Raw genomic sequence first — 24,415 nt, 5'->3', positions numbered from 1 at the left:
ATCGTAAGATCTGTTGATTGTTACAAACGTATGTTAGTTGAGCTTTAACAATTGTAAAAGAGTGCAACAGATCACTGAAGTCAAGCAAGTGATATAAAGGCCCTTACCAGAAACACCTCGGCCGGTAGGTTGAGCAGAAACCGTGGGTGATTGCCCACCGGACGTCGCGGGGGTTGGAAAGTTAGAGTCGGAAGTTACGACCGTGGGAAGGTTAGAGTCGGACGTCGCGGGGGGTGGAAGGTTAGAATCGGACGTCGCGGGGGTTGGAAAGTTAGAATCGGACAGTGTGGTGGTGGAGGTGGTGGTGTTGCTCGTCACAGTTGTAAAGGACGTCATGAAGGTAGACTCGGTCGGGGAGGAGACTGACAAAATTAAAGTTGAGTCGGAGAACACACTTGACGAGGAGGAGGTGATATCAATGGCTTGTGAATTGACCATGTGTGTCGAAAGCAGAAGGATCATGTATAGTGAGAACGACAGCAACTGTGAACAAACATACTCCATGGTTGAGCCTGTCAAGACAGGTCGATCAATCCTACGTTGGTGATTGTCTTGAGATAACAATTAATTAATGTAGCTTCTTGAATTGCTCCTCGATAGGGGTGGCCTCGTCGCCGTGTTTGCCTCAGTCCCTCAGCCATGGCTTATGGCGCAGCTAACTACTAACTACTGAGTAGAGGCGTGTGAGACCATATCTGCATCGTCAACGACTAGCCCATTTCGAGCATGGCGTGTGTGGCTGTGTCCACTAAGCCTGCCTGAGGGACCTGGGCAACGCCGTATTAGTCAGTGAGGGGTACATCAATTAAGTGTGGTTCGAAACCCACAAGCGCTGTCCTTTTGGCGGAGTGGTTGATGTATCCCTTTTCTGTATTTACGGTGATATACTGCTGACTTAACTGATTGGCTTATGCAACACACCTACTTGCGCAACAAATTTCGACTGATTCAAGCTGGTAAAGCTTCTTAGCGTTCCAAGTCAGGCAGTGTTGCGTAGTTAGCGTGTTGTGTAAGTTAATCAACTACTACAGTAGGAGGCATAAGTATTGTTAGCGTGAGCTGGTTAGAGCTAGTTTCAATACAAGAGTCCAGAGTCCTCCGGAGCCATTGTAAGTGTCAACCCTCACTAATCCTGATGATTGGCTTTGTTCTGAGAACTCTGCAGACTAATATGGTTACAGTAAAGTGCATTTGTATTAAGGCTGTGTTAAATACAAAATTTCTAGCTTGAAGCTAACAATACTACGGCTACAGGCCGAATTTTTGCACCCCCCCTGGTCGAAAACGCTAGTATTCGTACAAAACCTACTATGCAGAATTAAGTATAGATGTACACAAAATCGCCCAATTAAGACTAGTCTCTAAAATCGAGTTTGTTTTCCATTGGCATCCAAAACTGCTTGACATCTCTCCTGCATTGACTCAAGCAACTCCTTGAGATATTCAGGGGGTACAGCATCCCATGCAGCATTAATAGCTGTTCGTAGCTCATCGTACTTATGCAGAGTATCTCCATAGCGCTCTTGTATCCAATCCTTCATCCAATTCCATACCATCTCAATTGGATTCAAATCAGGCGAATATGCAGGCCATTGGATACAAGATATGCCACGTTGACGAAGATCTCGAATAGTACCCTTAGCAGCATGAGCAGGTGCAGCATCTTGCATAAATATCAATCCTTCGCTGCTATTTGTTCGTATCCAATTCTCAATAAAAGGTACGATATGCTCTCGATATGTTGTTTCTTTGATAGTACCCCATTCTTTCTCCCAAAAGATACCAGGACCTTTTCTATCACCATTGAAACAACCCCAAAACATCCATCCTTTACGTCGTTGATGACGTTCAATAATACACGTAGGATCCCACTCTTCGCACTCCATAGTATCTTTTTCCATTGTTCATACGTCCAATTCGCATGCTCAGAGGCCCATTGAAAACGTGCTTTTCGAGTCTTTTCAGAAATAGGAGGTTTACAGCGAGCAACTCAACGCGCAAAGCCTGCTCTTCGTAGAGCATTTCGAATGGCATACCATCCAATATTGATCTTCATAGCAAGAGCGGAAGGAAGTAGAGCAGTATCCCTCCAGCGCGATTGCGAGTTGCAACTGAATGTCGCCCAGTGTGCTTTTTAGGTGTTAATCGATTGCGAATAGCATATTTGATTTGATATCGAGTAAGATTGGGCAACTGCTGAAGAATTTCGTTGTACGTATAGCCTGCGTTGTGTAGAGTTTGGATTTGTAAACGTTGATCTCGAGTAGGATGAGAGGAATGAGGAGGAGTAGAGGGTCTATTAGACTCATTAGTATCCATATTGAATTAATAAAATGAGTAGAATTTGCAGAATTTGCAGAATGAACAAAATTCGTGCAAAATAGCGACAGGGATGCTGACAGGGATACGTATGTAAAAAAGGCGTATGTAAGATATTTTGACCATGGGGGGGGTGCAAAAATTCGGCCTGATACCGTAGTACTTATGCCTCCTGCCGTAGTACGCCTGTATATCTCATGATATATTTCAGCTAGAGCTATTCCGGCCATAGCTTTTTGGTTTAACTTCACATGAAAGTGAGCCAGTCTCCACGGCTCCCGCATTAAACGAGATACCTTGTCTTGCGGCCCAGTATTTATTAAAGGTTAGCCACGATTCAATGACTTACTAGTACAGAAGCTCAGGATCAAGTCGAGCAGTATTAACTTTTTCCTTTTAGTAATCTGGCACGATAAGAATGGATGATCGTTGTGGACTTTTCGCCTCGCGGACCAGCTTTGCCAGCTATGTGGAGCTGATGCAGAATTGGACATCGAACAATTTAACAGCCTTAACACCATGTAGAAAAGAGATCTGCTCGGCTCCGTGGGGAAGCGGGAATCCGGATATATCTGGCGTTGGGGTTTGTTGATCATCCTCCCATATAAAGAAAATGCTGATGGCCTCTAGGTGATTATCGCATATGCCATGGAGCTTTATCTAGGCATTTTGCTTTCGACTGGCGTACTATTCATACAACCATCATCAGAAAAGGGATTCAACAGGTCAATCCATCAAGCATTCCACACTTATGCAGATGCCGCTGTCATCTTCACGTTCTCAATTCAACTCGCGTCCGTGATCCTTCTAGCCAGGAAGGACTTCGGCGTCAGTGCTTAAGGACTTGGTGGCTACACTGTCGAGATAGCCTGGTGTGCGGCGTTGTTAACAATGCTTCCAGCAACGCTTCTATGCTTTGTCCATACAGGGCTACGGCGTCATAACGTTACGGTCGGGTACAATATGTGTCTCATGGGTTCTCTTCATGTATACCTTTGTCGCTCGTATGATTGCGGTCTTTGGCCCTGGTCAGGTCAGCTCCTCGGAAGACGCCGTGATTGCTCTAAGTCAGTGGGAAATCATTGTCCAAATGTGCTTCGGAGGAGCAGAAGAGCTGTCGGCTTCCCAGCGGAGAGTAATGGATTGTTTTTCTATTGGCGGATCCCTCCTTATTTCGTTGATGATCCTCGCATTACTGGTAGGGCCATTCTTCGAGGGAAAGAAGGAAACATTATATATTCGGAAATTGTCCAACATAATTTTTCGACGGCTTCCGAGAAATACTGTTAAAACCGCATTAGTCATCAATCTCGCTCTGTGGGGGACTCTACAAATTTGGGCAATCTCTTGCTTCCGGACCGTTCAGGCCAGTCTAGCAAGATCGGTCAATGATGTCAACTTGGATAACAACTGGAGCTTTGGCCAGATTATTTCGGTTGTCATCTTTCTGCCAGTATTCATCGACTTTGCTTACTCCTTTCTGTTCAAGGAAGCAGATGTTTATTTAGATTGATCTCGAGATTTAAGTTGACCAACGTGAGGTTCAGCGAGCGAGCGACTTCTACATCAGTCTGGCCCAGTAGGGGCTCTTCAGAGCAGCCTGACTGATCTGTGAGGTATCTGGACTTGCCTTATCTCGAATTGATAAGCGAACCACCTTAGCGTTTACTTGATATACATAGCAACAAATACATCCTTTAGGTACGCTATTTAGCGATTTTTTGCTCATTGGCTATTCCAAATTCCGGACTGCTTAGATACCCCAGACACCAGGAATTTCGGATATCTAAACGTTTGTCTGAAGCGATGCATTTTGTGGAGATAGTATATGTGTGGTCGCCATTCACTAAGCAAGCTTGATCGCAGGACTTAATTCTGGAAGCAGCCCCTTCTAGAAGCAGCAGATCAGTTCAGGTACCCCCTTACAAATGAAAGGGATAACTTAGAAAAGAGTCATTTTTGGATGTGGCAAGTTGTGTTTACACATTCAATGACAGGCATTCTTCTCAATGAGAGGCTCATTTAAGTTGTGACCATTCTCAGGTAAAAGATCCAGTATATTGGGAAAAGGGGTCTTCCGTAAGATGCTCTTCCTACCAGCATGGAGTAGTATTTGTTAGTCTCTTACGAAACGCATAAGGCAATGGCATAACCATGCGTTTCCATGCGTTACAAATAGTGCAAGAAAGACAAAGGCAGCTAAACAAAAGTTACAAAGGTGGAATTGAACTTTTCTTATGAGCCTAGTCGTTTTTGATGACCAGGTGCTCTGCCATTGCTGGTACTAACTAGTAGTTAGTCAGGCAGCATCATTCTGATGGCTACTCACTGCAGGGTGAGCCTGGCGCAGAAATGGGCTAATTCAGGTCTTGGCTTCGACTTCCGGCCCAAGGCTGCTACAGCAGAGTAGTAGTAGGAGCCCGTACCAGAGACCGGAAGACCTAAAAAGGTTCAACTAACCAACTAAAAGGGTGAGCATCGCAGTCAAGATAGCAGCATGACTGAGTGAATATGCATTTTGCACTTCCTCCTCGCAAGACATCGCAACCGCCTCCGTACGCCAGAGCCTCTCGCAAGACTTCATACTTTAGACAGCAACAGTTGAGGCTTGTTGGATATATTGTCTGCGGCATCCTCACAATCTACCTACTGTTTCATTACGTTTCCTTCTCAGATGCATTGGTGGAGTCCGCACCTCCTGGTACACCACCCGTCGTGATTGTCACAGTCCTAGACGAACAGCACATGAGTGATGAATATATCACAAACATTAGAGCTAATCGCAAAGACTATGCGGCGCGTCAAGGTCGGCGTGATTCTCTTCAGTGGCTGGCACGGTACTGTTGTTAACTCCACCTATCTCAGGCTACGAGAACTTCTTTACCAGCGTTGCCAACTACACCCGCTACACAGAACCGTCACCCTCTTCATGGACCCTGATTCCTGCTCTCCGCCACGCCCTCACGAAATACCCGCACAGCACCCATTTCTTCTCCCTCTCACCCTACGCTCTAATCATGTCACCCTCTCTTTCGCTTGAGGAACATGTTCTTGCACCTGCTAAACTCGAATCTGTTATGCGAAAAGATGTACCCGTTGTCCCTCCCGATTCTGTCATACATACTTTCAGCCATTTGAAGGGCAACAAAGTGGACCTTGTTCTGACGCAAGACACGGAAAATCTGGGCCACGGTAGCTTTATCTTGAGAAGAGGGGAATGGGCCAAATTCTTCCTTGATACATGGTTCAATCCGCTGTATCGTACATACAATTTTCAAAAAGCAGAAGGACATGCTCTAGTGCGAACCACCTACCTTTTTCTTCTACAGATCAGCTAATGACTACCTTGCAGGAGCATATTGTGCAATGGCATCCCACCATTCTAGCGAAGATGGCTCTGGTACCACAACGACTCATGAATAGTTATAGCGTTGATGTTCGTCCTGCCCAGGGCAAAGACAATGATCAACTCCAAACACACAACGCCTTGTTTCAAGATGGGGATCTATTGGTTCACTTCTATGGCTGCAGAGCGGCACCCGAGAGGGACTGTGAAAGGGAAATGAAGCCATATTATGAAGATTGGCAGAGAGAAGTCCAGAGATTGGATGGTAAGCAACCTTTGTGATGCCCTGTTCGTTCTAGCTCTAGGAGGCTCGAGCTCTGCTACCTAGCAGAACGCATGCACCGACTCGTGCGGAGTTCACTTGGAGCTGGTTTCCATCTTGTTCAACAGCACTAGTCAAGCCATCATTGCAAGCCTGGGTCCGAATGGTGTTCCCTGGTCGTAGGAGCATGCGTGCATTTTGCTTCATCCTTGTGCCTCGATATCCAAGATAATGAAGGACAAGGGGAAATGGTATACATGCCACAGTACCTCATCCTGGTTGGGGATTAAGTATGCGGCTCTTATTCCCGGTCTACCTGATAGAACTTTAATTGATTCTGCTGAGAGTATGATTCGAAATCTCATCTATTTGATGTTTCAGGAGTCAAGAGCAAATTACTCCCCGAGACATGAACGCCAAGTCACCTGCTTCTATTTCAAAATATGCCGCTATGCGGCCATGATGTAGCCATGTATCCGTTGCTGGGCAGGACGATGTCAAAAGTGGTACGTCTCCTAATTGCCGTCTCTTGTGGTGATCGGCCATTAGTTTTGTTCTTGTGCACTGCTGCCATCTCGTATCAAATGCCGAATGAGTTTTACCAGAGCCAATACGCTGTCTTACCGAAACCAGCGTTTGGACTTGTCAACAATTGCAAGTAGATCCTTACCGTATAGTGACCTCTTTTAGGACACGAAAATTCTGTCTTAAATTGCAGTCTTCTTGGATTGCACTTTCACATCCAAGACCGTTTAGTTTAAAGACACTGACCGCCATCCTAACGGGAGTGATCCACGGATACTTCCCTTCTACCTTTGGGCTTCCCGAGACACGAGGCGAAGCATGCTAAGGGAGATCAGTCTATGGCCAACCCTTGGCTACTTGCCATGGGAATACCTTGTCTACTCTTCGAGCAGCATGCACAGCTACAGGTCAAGCTAACAGTAATTCTTGTTGTCAAGGCAAGTGGACATACGATAGTATCCGTACGACAGCTCCGACGCTGATGGATTGCAATGAAATGTTCTTTGTCTCGACCCACATTCCTCATCACATTGTTGCAGCTGACCAGCGATTGGCTTTCCTCCATGGATACCTTTCCGCAAGCGGCCGGTGCAAGAACAAAGAAAGCAGAGTCATTACGCAGCTCTACGAAAAGACCACCTACGGTTCCCGCTTGGAAGTGCATCACATCACTGCAATTGTTTGCACGATGTTTTAGAGGTACCTAGAGACAAAGGAAGCAGACAGAGGTAGTAAAAGGAGATGAAGAACGTATCTACAAAGCACTTCTCCTTGCCTTGCTGCTCTGTTTTCATTCGCCCAGCTTACATTTGCCGTTGCCAGAGGAATTGAAGCTCAAAGAATTCTTTCATTGCCCATTATTCTTTCGGCCCTTATGACTGCTTCCATGTCGGGCCATCCCCTTTCCTGGGACCGAGTTCTGCCTGCGCCTTCTGCTTTGTTGAATGCCAACGCAAATGATCTACTACCCAGACGCAGTTCTTCTCTTCTCCAGCACCATCTCTTTTCCCCTAAGCATCTGCCTGAGAGCCCGAGAGATCGGAGAAGCACAGTCCCCAGCATTGCGTACCAAGTTAATAACAGAATCAACCTAATCCCATCAATACCACTCCGCGCTTCTCAGGATCTCTTCGCCTCTGGTGAGCTTGCAACAGGGCCAGTGACAAGGAAACGTGCTGCATCATTGATGGCAGACGAGCCGGAAGCAAGAGAAACGTCCCCAGCTACCACGCACGACTCAAATCCCGAAACAACTAATCAATTCTGTCTCTGCCAGCCAGACCCCAAGATTCCGAGGCCAAGGAACGGTATGTTCTTGACTTCCTCATTGTGTCAGTGCGACAGCTCCCTAATTCGGCTGTTCGGCTCTTTGTTGTCCTCAGCTCTTTGTGCGAATGTTAGCTAATGCTTCGCATAGCCTTTATTCTTTACCGCCAGCATCACCAGGCCGCTGTTGTCGCAAAGCATCCAGGGCTTCCCAATCCTGAAATATCTAAGATTATTGGAGAGGAGTGGAGAGCACTTCCTACAAAGACCAAAAACCAGTGGAAAGCTCTTGCAGAAGTAGGTCTGACCACGATCGATACCATGTACCACTGTGTGCTGACTATTTCAACCCGTAGGAGGAAAAGCTTCGGCACCAACAGCAGTACCCAGATTACCGCTATCAACCACGAAGATTTGGACGCAACGGCAATCCGCAGACTATATCTACCATCAATTCAACTGGACCAAGTGGGAATTGTCTTCGCTGCGGCGGCAAAACCATGAATCCACCTGTGACGCCCAATACGCCTCTGTTCCCGAATGGAGGTCCTTCCGCAGGCATGATCCGCTCACCTTCTACCGTCAACACTGTCGCGGGCCAGCCATCGCGGCGACCCCATCCACTAGCACATGCAAATCTTCACCGTCAAGTACCTTACACGGTCTCCAGTCCACCCCCACCTGGGTCCGCACTGGCGCGCGTTCGGCCATTTAGCGAAGTCTTTGCTGGTGGTGTGCCTCCATCCATGTCAGAGGCAGAATACCGAGCTCGCTTTGCCAAACAGCCCATGTCGCCAGATCCCAAGCGCAGACGCTTCAATGGACCCGGGGTGATGGTCCCACCTCGAGGAGCAGATCTGACCAGTCCGACCGCCGCCTATTCCGGTGGACCTCCTTATTCGCCACGAAGAGTATCACTACCTCGACCAGCAGATGGAGTCATGCATCCAGTGCACCAAAGAGCGGTGGCTCAAAGCAAGGCACAACGATCCAACTATCCCCCTCAGCAGCCGCGATATGCTTCGGTTGATGTACGGGATCCCAATTTGACGCTGGCACCACTGCGAACGCCTAGTTCTGCTGCAGCTTCGGCAGCCTCGACCGGATCGAAAAGCACGAGCAGTGGAGCCACCGCGGAGGCCCAGATCATGTCGATACCCGCAGTCAACAAACTCCGCTTACTCGCTAAGGCTGCGCCGCCACTCCCCCACCCAGGTGTCATTCCCACGGCAAAATCACCTCTCATGACTTCTCACTCGGAGACTCGAGGAGCAATACTTGCCATCGAAGGCTCAGAAGAAGACGTTCGTGTCGTGACTGATTGGCTTGCCGAGTTTCTGAGGAACGAGAGTGAAGAGTTCATCGTCCGGGCATTTCTGGGTCCAGATATCAGTAGCGTGATGGCCGAAGCAAGCGGCGAGGACGAGGCCGACATGGTGGGAACACAACAGCAAAGATACCTCAAAACGATCAGTGAGTGGCATTGGGTGAGTAAGGAGGTGGTCAAGTTCGTCACGACAGCACCGAAGGCGGGTATCAGAACTCACAACGCTGATAGTGGCGCCGAAGAGCGCAGACACAAGGACAGGAACAACCAAGACGATGGAATGGAAATGGACGCGGCCTCCAGCTCCTCACCAACCTCAGCCGTCTCCCCGCGAACCATCACGCAAACCGAACGACTCAGCCTGAAAAGCCCAATCACAATCAACGATCACGCCCTAAACACCTCCCCTCCACCACCACCGCCACCACCCCCAACAGCCGCCGCACCAACCCCTCCTCCTCCCTCACCATCACCCACCCACCAGCAAAATACTCCTCCTAACCAGCCCCAAACCCAAGCCCAAGCCCAGTCCCAGTCCCAGACCTTCCCCATAGCCCTCCTACCCCGCTACCAACTCTCCACCGTCGACACCGCCTCGCTCACCATGCCCATCACCGACTCCTACCTGCCCATCGACCACTGGCAATGGGCCGCCGCACTCTGGCGCGGCTGCGTCGGCGCCGACGTCACCATCGTCATCCAAGACGACCGAGGCAGCGGGAACTACGGATCCGCTTCCAGCGTCGGGAGCGGTTCCAACGCGGCGGCGGGGAGCGTGGGGTCCGGGAACGGGAGCGCTGCCGGGTTGAGCGGTGGAGGAGGAGGAGTCGAGGTCAGGCTTGGAGCCGGCGATGTGCGCGCCGTGATCGTCAGGAAGGGTGCTGTGGGTGGTGGTGGTGGGGGGGCCGCGAATGCAGGCGAGAGGAGGGGGGTGGAGCCTGGCGCGTGTTGAGGAGGTTGGGTTTTGAGATTGTGGAGTTTTTGAGACGGTGAGGTGGTTAGCTGGTTGGGATGGGGGAAGAAAGGACGCTTTTGAGGCGGTTGGAATTGGAATTGGAATTGGAGTTGAAATTGGAATGCGGTGAATGAACCGTTGGTGTGGAAGTGCGATGGAGAAGAGAAGTAAAGAGAAGCGAAGAGAAAAGCGCTGCGTGTAATTTTAGCAGTTTGTGGTTTGATCTGCCTATCTATCTATCTATACCATACTATTATTACTTGGATGAAGATAGACATAGAATAACTCTGAGAAACAGTCAACTCCCTACGCTTGACTGGACTGGACTGGAATCGGATGCGTTGATCTGCGTCGTGTCCTTCATAATGAGTGACATTAACACTGAATATCAAGCATTGCTCTCCGAAACTGAAACTGCCATGGGCTCCCTCGCACATCAAGGCCCAGCTGGCCCCTGCTGCTGCTGCTGCTGCTGCTGCTGCTGCTGTGAAAGCCAGGGTAGAGATGTCTTGACTTGCACCTCTTGTCAGAGGGGCCTCAGGGTCAGAAAAAATATCGCTACATCGCTCCAACGCTCCACATCTGTGTCGTATATCCTAAGGCGGGAACCTCAACCCTAATATCTCAGCGTTCTAGAATCTACAGATCCGATGCAGTCCCAACTCCGAAGAAGACCGACGATGAAACAGCACAAGAGCATGCTTGTGAACATCGACTCTCTGATTCCTCCAAGGAGCCTGCTGCCGGCATACATACAGAATACATAAATTCACACCTCCAGCCCCATCCCCCTCGCAATCTTCTCCCTCAAAACCTTCTTCTTGAACCCCTCCCGACTCAGCTCCCTCGTCTTTCTGGCCCAAACATCCACACCGATCCTCCCCCTCGTCAACGCAGCCTGCAGCGCCCATATCGCTGCCTCTATGCCTCGCTCGTCACACACGACATCATACAGCTGCTTCCCCACCACTGTGGGCGCGGTGAGCATGTCGTCGATCTTGGGGATTTCGCCTCGTTGGGCGCGTGCGTGGGCCGAGGAGATGCACTGATCGGCTTCTCGGAGCGATTTTTGGAGGATGGTGATGTTGCCGGTTAGCGTGCCTTGCAGGGCTTGGAGTTGGGTTATCTCTGACTCTAGCGTGCGCAGGGAGCTGTTGAGAGCTTCGTTTTGGGATTGTAGTAGTGGTAGGGACGCCGCGTTTTGCGACATGTCTTGATGCAGTGCTTGGGTGATGGATTGCGAAAGCGCGGACAGGAGGGCATCTTTTTCGGGATTGGGTGGAATAGGTGGTGCGGGAATGTTTGCAGATGACAAGACTGGTAGGTTGATGTCGAATGGCGAATCGAGCAGATTCACCGGTGGCGGCTTTGGTTGAGGCGGTGGCCTCGGATGCACTGGTTGTCGTTGATGCTGGGTAGTGACCACTGAATTTTGCTGTGGATGAGATGGGAAATTAGGTGCTGCGGGCTGAAACTGAGGTTGGCTGTAAGGGATATTCTGAGGCGGTTGTTCTGATTGTGAAGTCGAACTTTGCCGGTAGAGAAGACGTGTTTCTGAAGGTGATGTCAAAGAAACAACAGATTGGGGAGGGATTCCATCTGGGGGTGTTGAGAATGAGGCATTGTTTACACCCTGAGAGGACATCGGTGGGGAGAAGTTCTGCTGCTGTTGGAACTGTAGAGGTGTCATGGACTGTCTCAAGCTACTGTTTCGTTGTGGCATAAACTGAGAGGAAGAAGTTTTGGGGCTAGCATGAAGGGTTGGGTTTGTTTGTGTGGATGCCGAGCGTGCAGAATCTGGTAGTGGAGGAGGCGCATCATATCGACCTAAAGGAGTTGGTGTTAGTACTCCATTGATATCTGCTCCCATTTGTTGCTTAGGTGGAGGAGGTGGCGGCGGTGGTGGAGGACTTTGTGCTGTGGAGGTAGATTGCGTAGCGCTATTATGAGATGTCTGAGATAGTCCATGAGGATGAGGAGGTAGCGGTGGTGGTCTTGGAGATTGCTGTGGGATACTGCCGACCTGTTGTCTCCATATAACCGGCGGCTCTTTCGAAAAGACGTCGCCGAGTATTGAAAGAAGCTCAACCACATTCGACCTCTAAGATTGTATCAGTATGCGCCGCTCTAGCACTTGGTTTAGAATCTGACGCACATCCCATGCTGTAGCCCAATGCGCCAGGTACGGATGGTACACCCTGCCCTCACCACTGACGTGTCTTCCAGGCCTTACAAGCATCTCGCTTGTAGGCGTAATGTATGCGATTGGGGGCTCGTGGGGGTATGTATGTGGAATCCAGATCTCCACAGGGAAGCGGTATGTCATGTTCCGAAAGGACACCGGCAGGGTGCCATACAGACGTACAAGGAGGGCGGACGACCCATTCTCGAAAGCTTTTCCCCGTTAGCCTGGGGGCTCAGCGATCTAGCAAGGTGAGTTGAGGCCTACTATAGACATCTGTTCGCGGAGAAATGGTAGGGAAACGTTCCAATGTCTGCGCAAGATCTGAATAGGCGCGATTCGGGTCACGATATTCCTTGGGGTTAAACAGTTAGAAGGTCATCTGCACCGGCCGCTGGGAGGTGTACCTTGCTCAAAACGTTGTAGAGCCAATGCAATGTCTTCTGAGAGACGTTGGCCATCTGTGTCTATGTAATGGTCTGGATACATGGTAAGAAATGGTAGAGCGAATGCCGAATGCGGTCCATATTGCTACGGAGAAGACTTTGGGCCAAGATCAACAAAATCTACCCCAAGCTTACCCCCGAATATGGCCCGGAGCCCATCGGCCAAAGTGATGCCCCCCTGAGCGGCGCTGAGGTTCGTGGAAACCAGGGCGGCGGGAAGCTGTACAAACAAAAGAAGTGAATCCTGTCTCAAATCCTGTCAAGACTACCCTTGTACAAAGTGTGATTGAATCGGAACTCGAAGGTTGCTAAGCTACGAGCACAGGCATTATTTTACGGACATGACGAGTTCCGTCAAAGACGTTGTTAAGCTGCAAGCACAGGCGCTACTCCGCGAGCGCGATGGAGACATTGTTGAACTTTGAGAGCTGGCACCACTTCACTGCGAGGGATAGGAAACACTGGAAAGAGTACAGACATGCCACCTGCGTAGGATATCACAAGGGGAGACACAAGGTTGATTGGTGGGAGGGGTCATACGATGCTGCTGACTGTGGTACAATACACAGGGCCATCCTAACAAAATATGAACAGCCTGAAGGAGGGAGACCCTGTCAGGCAATGCAAAATGGACTTATGCTCGCGGAGCGTAGCATATAACGGTGGCCACCGCTAGCTTGTACAGAGCTTAGAAGACCCTCTATATGGCTCGGGAGGACGAATGCACATGTCGGTCTTCGAAAAGACAGGACCGGCTACCTCAATCGCACTGGGGATCTGACTTTTGCATACGCACGGAGAAGTTTGGCGACGCCTAGCCAGAGGACCGCTGGTGTATTTAAGGATCAAACGGGAAGACACTCAAGCTTAAGGTGTCTGACGTCGCCCCCAAGAGCCATGGACACCAGTTGGGAAAGTAGACAGTGGTGTAGATAAACGGACACGACAAACACTCAATATAACTCCTTACTCCATTACACCATGAGCGACAGAGCTGGCCCACCGTCAAAGAAGACCAGTATTGAGAAATCGCTCCGAGGCTTTCGATGACACGTTGGACCTTCTGATTTTGCATTTACTAACCCGCTGGACCTTGTGGAAATGCGAGGGTAGATCTCGAGTTCCACTTCACATCTACTCGCACCTTGTCGGTTGAACTCATCCTTTTCGCCCTCAGCCTGCCTTTTTGACTGGATATCCTTGCTATCGATTCCAGATTCCTTAATCGAGACCCTACTTATATGTCTCCACAAATCGGGTGGACGAACTTGGCAGGTCCGTTGGCACCGCACCCTTTCATACTCGAAGAAATAAGTCAACCAACACGAGTTTACAAGGTGCTGATCAGGTGTCTGGCAGGACCAGTCGTCAAGCTCTTCGTTGGAACAGAAAGAGGGTCATTGACGGCGCATGTCCAAATCCTTCGAACTGAGCTTGTAACTCTCCATCACTCCAAACACTCGTCAATGGAGACCGGAAAGAATCGCATAAGAAAGGAAGCGGCTGGAGTCATGTAGACGTCACAGTAGTTAAACGCTTCTTTACATTCCTGGACATGGGCGATTATAATGTCCCCGATCCAGTGTCTATTCAAGTTGAACCGAATTCTGATCTACATATTTCACCTAGTTAATGCAGAAACCGATTCGGTAGCTGATATCGACACTGACACCGTAATGGCACTTAAATCTGCGGCCAATATGGGTAGAAGCGAACAGTGACATTCCTTTCATAGCGGCGACTGGTAAAGATGCTGTCAAAGCACTAGCGGGACGTGCAACGTAAGATGTCAAGGTCACGATTACGCCCGACCAACAATGAGTCTAGAACATTAGGATTTGAAGACCAATAACAGTTCTGGGCCTAAATGTATTGGCTGGACGAGTTCTATCTGTCATTTTTCTTTAGTTAGATATGTCCCTGAAGTATTGCCGCTTCTGCTTCAAAATCGATGAACCCGCAGCACCCATGACGGTGTTATGGCTCAGTGCAACAAACTGGATGTCGCCTGAAGGAAGGCCATCTCCACTTCACCGGCCACATCTGAGTCAAGGCCGGAGAAATTGATTTCACAATCCGGATATTCACACGGTATTCACTGTTGTGCAGTCATATCTGTGACTCTTTGCGCGCGGTGGCACAGGGTGTTTCCAACGTGATACATCTGAAGACCGTTTTCCAATTGATCGGGCTGATGCTCCGACTGCGACCAGGTCTAAATAAGGATGATCTGCTAGCAACAGAACAAATCGGGTCTCTATTGCTCTGGTGGCCCCTAGAATTCCTAATGAGCGTGAGTGCAGGAGACATCAAAAGTCCTTATGTCAAAAGGTCGACTCTGATTTTCTGAAGACCATACAACGCCGTTAGGCCGGTTCCCCTGGCTTCAGAGATCGCTGTTAGACATATTGGGACAGCTGTATATCAGTTGCATACCGCATTACTTCTGTTTAAGGCCAGATTTTGCCGTTCTCATGTTTCCGGCGTTCATGGCTAGTGCAGTTGTTGCTATGACAATAATACTAGGGCTGCACGGGACGTGCTGGTGGTACTGGTGTGTGCCAGCGCCGTATGAACAGCGGTGGCGTCAATATGACAGCGATATAGCCGAGGCCGTGACAGTGGGTGGAAAGTTGTTGTATCTTCTATGGATCTGGCTCTCTGGTGTGTTGGGAAAGACGTCCGAGGCAGCTAAAAAGTTGGATCTTGATGCTCAGAAGACTGGAAAAACGTTGTACCGACCTAGGTACATGATCATCACCGCTCCCACCATCACAGCAGATCAAAATCCATATCAGGCACTCTACGTCTGATAGACGAGAAAACAAAGAACAAAACACAAATTCGTCAATTGTATAGTTGTCCTGTTAATACCTGATAGTATTGATTATATACCTGTTATAGTCACTTATGATTAGAAAATTAAGTATCTTTTATACCTCTTATTCATACCAAAAGCTCATTTACTAGAGTAAAAGAACGTCTGAATGTGTATGCAGGTGTATACTACGTTCTAAAATCTTTCCATTTCTTGGAAAGAAAGCCCAGAAAGTCAGGCTGAGCACTGTCTAGACTGCTGTATTTCTAGAATCTTTCGCGCATTCATGGCTATAATGTGGAAAGAATGGTCAATCTGCCTCTTATCATCAATCCTTGTTTGGCCAAGATTGGCCAGAGGTGATTGCAGGCTGGCAGTGAGTAAATACCACGTGTCTCGCTGGGAACATGGTGAGCGCTACTAACTCCCAGCAAAGTGCAAATCGCTATTGGAATTCCTTCCGAACAACGTTTTCCTCCCCACCTCACCTCAATACGCATCGCAGCAGCAATATTGGTCTCTTCAGCAGGGTGAGGTCTCCCCAGCCTGCCGAGTGGCTCCAAGTAGCGCCTCGGACGTCTCTCAATGTCCTTTCACCGTCAAGGGCGGAGGCCACACTCCCTTTGCAGGTGGCTCAAACATACAGGCAGGCATAACCATTGATTTCGAGAAGATGGTCTCTGTCTCATTATCTACCGATTCCAAATCCGCTTTAGTTGGCCCTGGAACCCGTTGGCTTGATGTTTACCAGTATCTCGACCCCTTGAACCTGACTGTAATTGGTGGCCGCGCGTTGGGCGTGGGTGTCAGTGGCTTGACGCTAGGTGGAGGTCTGTCCTTTTTCTCCGCCCGCTATGGGTTCGCGTGTGACAATGTCGACGAATTCGAAATTGTGCTAGCATCGGGAGAGATCACGACTACAAGCCCCTCTCACAATGCAGATCTATTCTCTGCACTCCGTGCGGTGGCTCGAGCAATTTTGGAATCGTAACTCGCTTCACCTTGGCCACGTATGGACAGGGAAATCTCTGGGGCGGTAATAAGTTATATCCCATCACCTTGAACATTACCCTCCTCCACGCGTTCACGGAATACAATGCAAACAACCCCAAGGACAAAGATGCGCACTTAATCCTCCCCTTTGGATACTTCAGAGCCTTGGGAGGTTGGATGGCGATCTCCTTCTTTGACTATGCCATCCCGACCCCTGATCCACCAATCTACGACACGTTCAAGCGGCTACCGCAGCTGGCCTCAACGATGCGCATCACGAATGTTTCAGATCTAGCACTTGAGCTGAATGTCGGCGAGGAGGGCGGCAAGAGAGAGTTGTACCGCACCTTTTCCATTCACAATGACGCTGAATTAGCGGTTCAGATTTTGGACCTCTGTTATGAAAAGTTCTCGCCTCTGCAAGAGAGGTTAAATCTTGTCAGCTGCGCTTTCCAACCGTTGCCTGTCAACTACATCCGGGAAATGCAGAAGAATGGCGGAAATGCCCTCGGACTCGAACCGGAGGACGGACCCCTGGTGATCATCAACGTGGGTATCGAGTGGCTAGACTGGGCTGAGGATGAAGCGGTGAACAAAGCGATCAAGGAATTCGTGGACGATGGAGTGCGTCTGGCCAGGAAGAAGCGGTTGGACCACCCGTATATCTACATGAACTATGCAGGTCCGGATCAGGATGTGCAGGCTGGATATGGGAAGAAAAATCTCAAGCGACTGCAGGAGGTGAGGGATAAATATGATCCCGATGGATTCTGCCCTGAATGGAAAATACTACAAATGAGGCGAGTGGAGTATATTTTCCACTGCCCTTTCATCCACTCAACCAGTGGTCTTTCTGGTTTAAAATATTGCTGTAGATACACCCAGGCGCTATGGGACTAGAAATTGAAGTATTCAGTCAACCAAGTGCTCGGAACCTTCTGGTAACACTACATCCTGGGAATGCTACTCCAAACAAGGAGACTTACCCATTCAGTGACACAGGGAACAGAAATAAGCTCTAGAGACAACATATCAATACATTACCCTCAGATGAATATTTGTAGAATGACGGCGAGCTGAAACTGGTGGCTTGAAGATTTGGTAGGAACGGAGATATCAACCTTAAATCGCTGCGGATGGGGGTGTGGTTGCACGTGTGAGTTGGCCATGTCACTGATATAGCACCATAGTCAGCTCTGAGCGCAACTCGTGCGTTCTGTTACGTCCTCCATCGCACCCACACCTGGTCCCATGCCCTGTTTACTCTCCACACATGCAGTCCTTGAACAATGCGATTAAATGCTGCAAACGACTGTATTTAGGCCCCGTTCTCATCTTTAATAAGGTCTTTAGAGAATTCGGCTCTGTTGCCTGTAGATGATATGTAGACAATAGCAGGTGAACTAATATTTAAGAAAGTCATGTTCCTGTTATAAAAAAGCATTTTCCGGTTTTGCTCGATAAATCCTGCATTCTTGACGGCCTGAACTTAATTTATCTTATGAAGACAACTTGAGAGGGACCTTATCCTATTAAAATGCTGATCCTTGTGAAAACAGATTTGAGCTTACCGTACTGTCGTAGGGATATCTTGTTGGTGTGTGAAGGGAGCAGATTTCCCTTTTCTTTAGGCGCCAAGGAACGTCAACAGCAGCAGCAGCTGCTGCTTGAACCCTGAACGTCTCTCCAACTTTTCAGCAGCAGCCTGGAGCCCAGCCACAATCCTTTCAGAGCTACCGCAACTGTACAGAGTGGTTACATCATTTTTGGGCTTCCAAACAATTGGTTACCTATGCGCGAGACCTGTCGAATGCGAAAACCACTTCTGCCTATGGGTCGTCTAGTATGGCTAACTCAACACCAACACTGCGCGCGCCCCACTATCTCCACCACAAACAATTGCCTTTGCAGACCCGACCTTCGCTGACTCTATCACCATGGATATCACAACGCCCACAATATTACCACAATCGAAGCCTCAATTCGGGTCCGACCTGTTTGAGTCAGGGCTAAACACACCTTTGGATTATCCTGTTGATGAGACATCAGAGCGCTTGAGGGATCTAGAACAACTAACGGCACCAAGCGACGAATTCCAGTTGTCAGATCAGGCAATCAAGGCCGTAGGTGGTCGCCTAGAAGAGGCTGGACCGATACTAAGCCCAGTCGACAAGACTGATGCGGAGGAGCTCTCTCTCGAGTCTGATGCAGACACGGAATCCGACATTCAGGTTGACCCAGAACTCGTGTCCCACCTTACAGCAACAGTCTGCTCTTTGCGCTTGCGCCACCAAGAGCAGTTGCATCTCCAATCACTCTTTACCTCGAAACTCGAAGCTTTGGCCCAAAAGTCTCTGGAGCAAGAAGCAGCTATCAGCTCCCTCACGGCCGAGCTGCGGTCTGTCCGCGAGTCAAATGCACAGCTAGGTCGCGAAAATGCTCTGCTGGCACATGAAAACAATGAACTGCGTGTGTCGGTGCAAGACCTTGAAGGTGAAGTTGTTGAGCGCAAGAGGGCAGTGGAAGCCATGACTGGTGCAGTACGAGGATTAGAAGGATGGATCGAGAGTGCAAATAATTCCCCACAGTCGAATTCAAATGGACGCTTGCTGCGGGATAAGGCAAGTCACGGACAGGGCGAAACAGGAAGCATTCGTGGCAAAGGTAGATTTCGAGGTCGCTATTACCATGATGGCGATAAATCAGGTGGCTTGGGCTTGGACGGGACTTCTGATGTGGATACAGCGGAGATACAAGAAGGCGTTATGGCTTGGGTGAGAGGGTTCAAGGACGTGGAGGATGGACTAAAGGAGATACAACAGCGTGGCGGCAGGGCAAGCCGAGCAAAACAGGTCAACGGACGACGACCGCCAAGCGATCTGGCCAACGACACAGCTGACACTTTCAGCGAGGACTTTGGAGAATTTGTTACTGGAGGATGACTGAATAGTATGCTGTAGCCGCATACATTCAACACTTTGCTCTAATAAGAGTAATTGATTGACAGTGTCATGTATCTTACTTGGCAGCTTCCCGGAGGTGGTCAGCAACTCTTCCAGGTCGCTCCGACTATTATGTACGACAAAAGCTGAATCAGATGTGGGAGATCTACTACCAGCCGAAGATGTTTTGCCCCTATTTCTGGACTCAGAGAGGCGCAGGGCTAGGGCAGCGACTGTCAAGAGCAATGACTGTGGAACAGATCTCCGCCCCTGTGTACGTCTGTATCCTGCATCCTCGCTCTTACTGGGCATACCCACGCTCTCCTCAACCAAGAACACGTCATGAAAACCGTCAACATTCGCTCTCAGAAATGACACACTACTTCGTCGCACTCACCACTGCCAGCGAATCATTGCTTTCCGCAAACAAGGAATGTTTTGCCTTAGAGGGTATCATGCAGTGCATGGTACAGAGGAGAATGGAGGGAGGGTGCCAACGGCCAGCACCCAGCAAAGAAATAATGGTGGAGCGCACAAGTAGCGCGTTCGGTGAGCTCTGGGGAAGACCATTACGAGAGAAGCACGATGGACACCTATGCATTCATGGCACGAAAATCTCACCGCCGTACGATCGATGTCCAATTGCTGGCAGGAAAACCGATATGTCTGGCAGCCAAGACCGCCTCGAACCCTATGATGCGGTTGTTGGCAGGCCAGAGCATGAGTTACAGAGTCGTCTTTGGTTCGATAGATTTCGGACAGTTGCCAACCACCACCTCACCTTGCCAATCTTCCCCCTCCAGGGAAACAACATGCGTGGCGAAGGGCTGGATCATTTCCGAGCAACGAGTCAAGGAGGAAGACAACGAAGCGAGAAAGATTCTTTGCTCTTGGAAAGAACAACAGTTGAACTAAACCCAGCTAACATTTTTCACTGTTGGTCATCAAACCCCTTTTTTAGATCGCTTCCATCAGGTCAGCCTATCTAGACACCGAATCCATGTACGAATCTCGTGCGCGGGGCCGGACAGGAAAAAAAATGGATTGACCATGTTTACGTCCCTCTTGAAGATGGATGTAATGAATCATCCAACATGACGTGTGCACAACAGCTAGGTGACCAGATTTTATCTGGCTTCTTCTCCTGTTGACAGGGCCGGGACAAACTCGGGAGAAAAGAGGTAAAAATTGCGCCCGTTGGACCATTTAGCGAAATCCAGAAGTGATAGGTTACGAAAGATGTATAAGTGGTGATTGAAAGGAGTGATTGATCTCATCCCACCTTTCTGTCATGTGATGATGTTGAGTACGTAGTAAGTACCAGGAGATCCCGCCGCCAAGATGTTTCACGTGACCAGTTCCTGATGACGAAGGCACCTAAGTACTACGTAAAGTCGCGTCTAAACTACGGCTATGTAGTAAAGCGTCTGTGGCGGTTATCTGCCAATTATGTAATGACAGTCATGTCATGACAGAAGGGTGGGTAAGCCAACCGATTGAACATAGGCAGGACCCCGTTAAGGGCGGGAAGGGGAACAGCTTGGTCTAATTCAAGAAGATGTCCTGCAATATCTTGACGATGGCGAGTATCTAGACTTTCGTTATCGATTGCGCAATGATGGGCCCCTGAGTGATATGAGTGATAATTATCAGAACCGTCCTTGGGCAGCTGAGCAAATATATGTATCCGAGGAGCACTTTGGGCACATACTACACTGGTCAGCCACGATAGTCTCTTCGATGTACGCTCCAATGAGTCAGGCAAATCGTTGGAGCAGTTGGTGATTGCACTGTATGCCCCTGGTTACAATTTGGGAGGTATGGGTACGGAGTCAATACACATGCGCACGTCCATATGAGTTGTCATAGTCTGCCATGGCAGACACCATGCACCCAAATTTGGTAGTCAGTCATCCACCATTGAGCCAACAAAAAGGGTATAACGTATGTCCCCATTTAGATATCCATCCATCCATTCACTCATGCACGATGAGATCCGGGAAGCCGGGGGTTATATTGTGTATCTATACACACTCGAAGTCAAGTGGTCGACACAGCGAGTGGGTCTGCTCTATGCCATGCGCTCCAGTTCATGGAGCGACTCTTTTCTATACTCCTGCTGTCGGAAGTCGATAACAGCAACCTGCCGATCAGTATCTTGTTAGCCTACTTGGACGAAAGAAGAAAGGTGTCATACAATGATTGGAGCGCATACCTGATTTCCTAGCGCGAAAGCCAATTTCCTACTCTCGGCATCCCAGGTAAGAGAATGTCCTGTCTCTTCCCTAGCGCCATCCTCGCTCATCGTTTCACCTTGTGAGACTCGCCGTTGACGCTTAAGATATGCGCCACCCCAATTAGCTTCGTTGCCCTTCCACTTCGCAAGCGCCGGGCTACGTTTATCTGCTCTCCACAGGACGACTTTGTCATAGCTGGCTGCAGCCACAGCATGGCCATCCGGGGTGTAAGACAAACCTAGAATTGGTGCTGTTTCGGTCATGGAGAGCTTGAACAGACATTCAATCGAAGCCGAGTGGTCGCTATACCGCCATATTTTGACACTGCCATCCAGCGAACAGGTGGCAAACTCACAATATGGATCTTGGTCTGGATGGACAATTTGACCAGGCCGAAGGTCTAAGCAGGTAATTGGCGCGCTGTGGATGTTTCTTGCCTGTACGTTTTTGGTAGGTATCCAGAGCATCGCCGGACTTGCTGAAGCTGCAATAATGATTGCAGCTTCTTCGCTCCACCATGAGCATTTTACCAGATTCCAGCTCGTATGGTCATCTGAAGAAGTTGAAGCCCACTTCTGCTCGATGACCAATTCCGCGACGGCTCGACATTGGTAGATGACGCCGTCTCCAGCCGCGCAGACTATGCTTGTGTTGCCATGGCTGGCCCAGCTGATATCGTGGATCTGTTCGGGCACCGTAATAGGGAATGCTCCCGGAAAAGGTGTCGATCCGGAGAGATCCCACAGCACAAGGGACGACTCGTCTGTGCTTGCTGCAAAACCCATTAGGCGTGAACCGACCTGTTGCCACCGTAAAGTAGTAATCAACCGTTGCGCAGCCGGTAAACAATCAATCAAGACCGCCTCCTGTCCATCGTAGATTCGTATGGCCCCAGCCGTGTGGTTGTCGAATACTGCGATGGCAAGCATAGTGCCTCCTGGCTCCCAAGCCATGGCGCTAACTATTTGATCATATCTCCTGTCTATGACACTTTGAGAGGGCGGCAATACGGCGCCAGGTGGTGAAGGTTGATTCGGTATCTTCCATACTCCAACAAAGTCGTGTCCAGATGCTGCCAAGACCGTTGGATCCGTTGGACGCCACGATGCATCTGTCACGTGTGCGTCATCAGCCACATGCAAGACCATCGATTCTGGAACCAGTAAGTCCGATTCGGCACTTTTGGTGGGATGCAATTGCACCCCGACGCTATGACCATTTTCCAGGGTAGGAATTGGGGGAAGGAGTTCGTTCATTCGTTCCTGGTCCGTTGACTCAAAGAGGCCCACGCCGTTGCCCACTTCGAAGCCTTGTGCAACACCGTTGCTCATACCCATGTCCATGTCAGTGTCTGGGTCAAGATCACTTGTGGAGGGTGACCTGGCCTCGGGAGCAGGCGGCACAGAATCGGAACTGGGAGAATTTGCATGGCCATCTTTGTGGTCGACTTCCATCGAGACTTTTTCGTCAATTACGAATTCGGCATTTTGCTGTGGATGCTGCTTTTCCACGCCATGATCTTTGTCATGTGCAGTTTTTCGACTCCGTTTGGGTGCTGGTTGGTTTGCCTGGTCTGCTGCCCCGTTCAGCCCGCTTTCTCGAGGGTGCTTTCGCGCACTGGCGGATTTGGGCGAAAGGTCTTGCCGGGTGGTGCCTGTTTCACTTTCGCCGGAGGCATCTTCCTCCTGTTGGAAAACAGGTCGTGCAGATTCTGGTCCGAAAAAGAGCATAGATGGTTGAAATGGAACTTTTTTGCATGCTCGCTACAGTCGCTGCTGTCAATAAAATCTCAAATAAATACAGAAACTGAACTTACTCTATCCCAAACTTGGTCGGTGTAATAATAGCGAAGCCCATATTTGATCAATCGGACGAGAGCGCCGCCTTTGATGTGTTTCGCGAGAGGCAGACTTTGAGGATCTAGCTTCCAGTCACGTTGCAATTTCACCGCGGCTTCTCCATAACCTGTGTCCTTTGTCAATACGCAAGCCGGCACTGAAAGCAGTTTGCCAACCTGATTCCTGCAAGTATCTTGGTCGCGCAGTCAGTACCATCTGGCATCACGGTAAAGCTGACGACGCACCTCCATATTAAATAATTAACTTGGTCTGAATTCAATCTAGCAGATTCGCTGATAGCGAGGTCTGGTTGAAAGGATGATCCCATTGCTATCGTGACATCTCATGCGTAGATATTCTTACAGGCTAAATCCGCGGGTGGGTGGATGTGAGAAAGTCAAAGAGTGAGAATGATGAGATTGAAGGCTGGAAGAGGAGCAAAAATGACCAGCTGGCAGGTATTGGTGCAGAATGTGGAGGTGTCACCAGGGGAGAAGTGTGTTTACCTGGATTGGGAATGGAGTGGTCAAGATCGTCAGCGGGATTAGATCTGGAGGATGAGGCATATGTTTAGGCGTAGGGCGAGGATACGAAGGTTTGACTGGATACCGTGGGTTGGGTTGGTCGTCCTCTGGCTGATGTCCTGTCACCTGCATAATTGCAAGGATTTCAAAGTTAGGTGATGCTGCCAACGCTAGACTTAACTAGTACTTACTTAGTCAATCGAGCCGTTTGGCGGCTGCTGAAGCCCAAAGGCTCGTGCGAGTGAACCTCAACGGCAGTGGCTAGAGACGTGAGCACAGTGGGTCCACCCATATATGCAGGACAGATGAGTGGTGTTATTACGAATCTTTCATTATAGATGGTCCTTGACATTTTTGTGTTCTCTAGCGAAGACAGGGAATTCAGAGGTGTTAGTGGCTCTGCTTCGGGCTAAAAGGTAGAGGGTTCCGACTCTG

At 49.4% G+C, this 24,415-nt stretch overlaps 5 protein-coding genes across 5 annotated transcripts; 3 read left to right on the top strand and 2 right to left on the bottom strand.

The window, feature by feature from the left end:
• Positions 1–4,830: 4,830 nt before the first annotated feature.
• Positions 4,831–9,997, top strand: EPUS_03386 (uncharacterized protein; the record flags this gene model as incomplete). Its single annotated transcript, XM_007801944.1, has 6 exons — positions 4,831–5,125; positions 5,185–5,618; positions 5,672–5,930; positions 7,733–7,759; positions 7,870–8,015; positions 8,075–9,997. The coding sequence occupies 6 exons, from the start codon at positions 4,831–4,833 to the stop codon at positions 9,995–9,997; spliced, it is 3,084 nt and encodes a 1,027-aa protein (XP_007800135.1).
• Positions 9,998–10,769: 772 nt separating this feature from the next.
• EPUS_03385 (uncharacterized protein) lies at positions 10,770–12,643 on the bottom strand (the record flags this gene model as incomplete). Its single annotated transcript, XM_007801943.1, has 4 exons — positions 10,770–12,101; positions 12,156–12,394; positions 12,450–12,537; positions 12,590–12,643. The coding sequence occupies 4 exons, from the start codon at positions 12,641–12,643 to the stop codon at positions 10,770–10,772; spliced, it is 1,713 nt and encodes a 570-aa protein (XP_007800134.1).
• A 3,089-nt stretch (positions 12,644–15,732) lies between these two features.
• Positions 15,733–17,339, top strand: EPUS_03384 (uncharacterized protein; the record flags this gene model as incomplete). Its single annotated transcript, XM_007801942.1, has 3 exons — positions 15,733–15,822; positions 15,883–16,410; positions 16,467–17,339. The coding sequence occupies 3 exons, from the start codon at positions 15,733–15,735 to the stop codon at positions 17,337–17,339; spliced, it is 1,491 nt and encodes a 496-aa protein (XP_007800133.1).
• Positions 17,340–18,376: 1,037 nt separating this feature from the next.
• EPUS_03383 (uncharacterized protein) lies at positions 18,377–19,381 on the top strand (the record flags this gene model as incomplete). The annotated part of the gene is made up of 1 exon (XM_007801941.1): positions 18,377–19,381. The coding sequence occupies one exon, from the start codon at positions 18,377–18,379 to the stop codon at positions 19,379–19,381; it is 1,005 nt and encodes a 334-aa protein (XP_007800132.1).
• A 2,071-nt stretch (positions 19,382–21,452) lies between these two features.
• Positions 21,453–23,707, bottom strand: EPUS_03382 (uncharacterized protein; the record flags this gene model as incomplete). The annotated part of the gene is made up of 4 exons (XM_007801940.1): positions 21,453–21,524; positions 21,597–23,381; positions 23,435–23,632; positions 23,702–23,707. 4 exons carry the CDS (start codon positions 23,705–23,707, stop codon positions 21,453–21,455), a joined length of 2,061 nt encoding a protein of 686 aa, XP_007800131.1.
• Positions 23,708–24,415: the final 708 nt, after the last annotated feature.

The sequence above is a fragment of the Endocarpon pusillum genome, assembly GCF_000464535.1.
Source record: "Endocarpon pusillum Z07020 unplaced genomic scaffold scaffold1403, whole genome shotgun sequence".
NCBI classification, from domain to species: domain Eukaryota; kingdom Fungi; phylum Ascomycota; class Eurotiomycetes; order Verrucariales; family Verrucariaceae; genus Endocarpon; species Endocarpon pusillum.
This window is presented reverse-complemented; position numbering and strand designations above follow the sequence as displayed.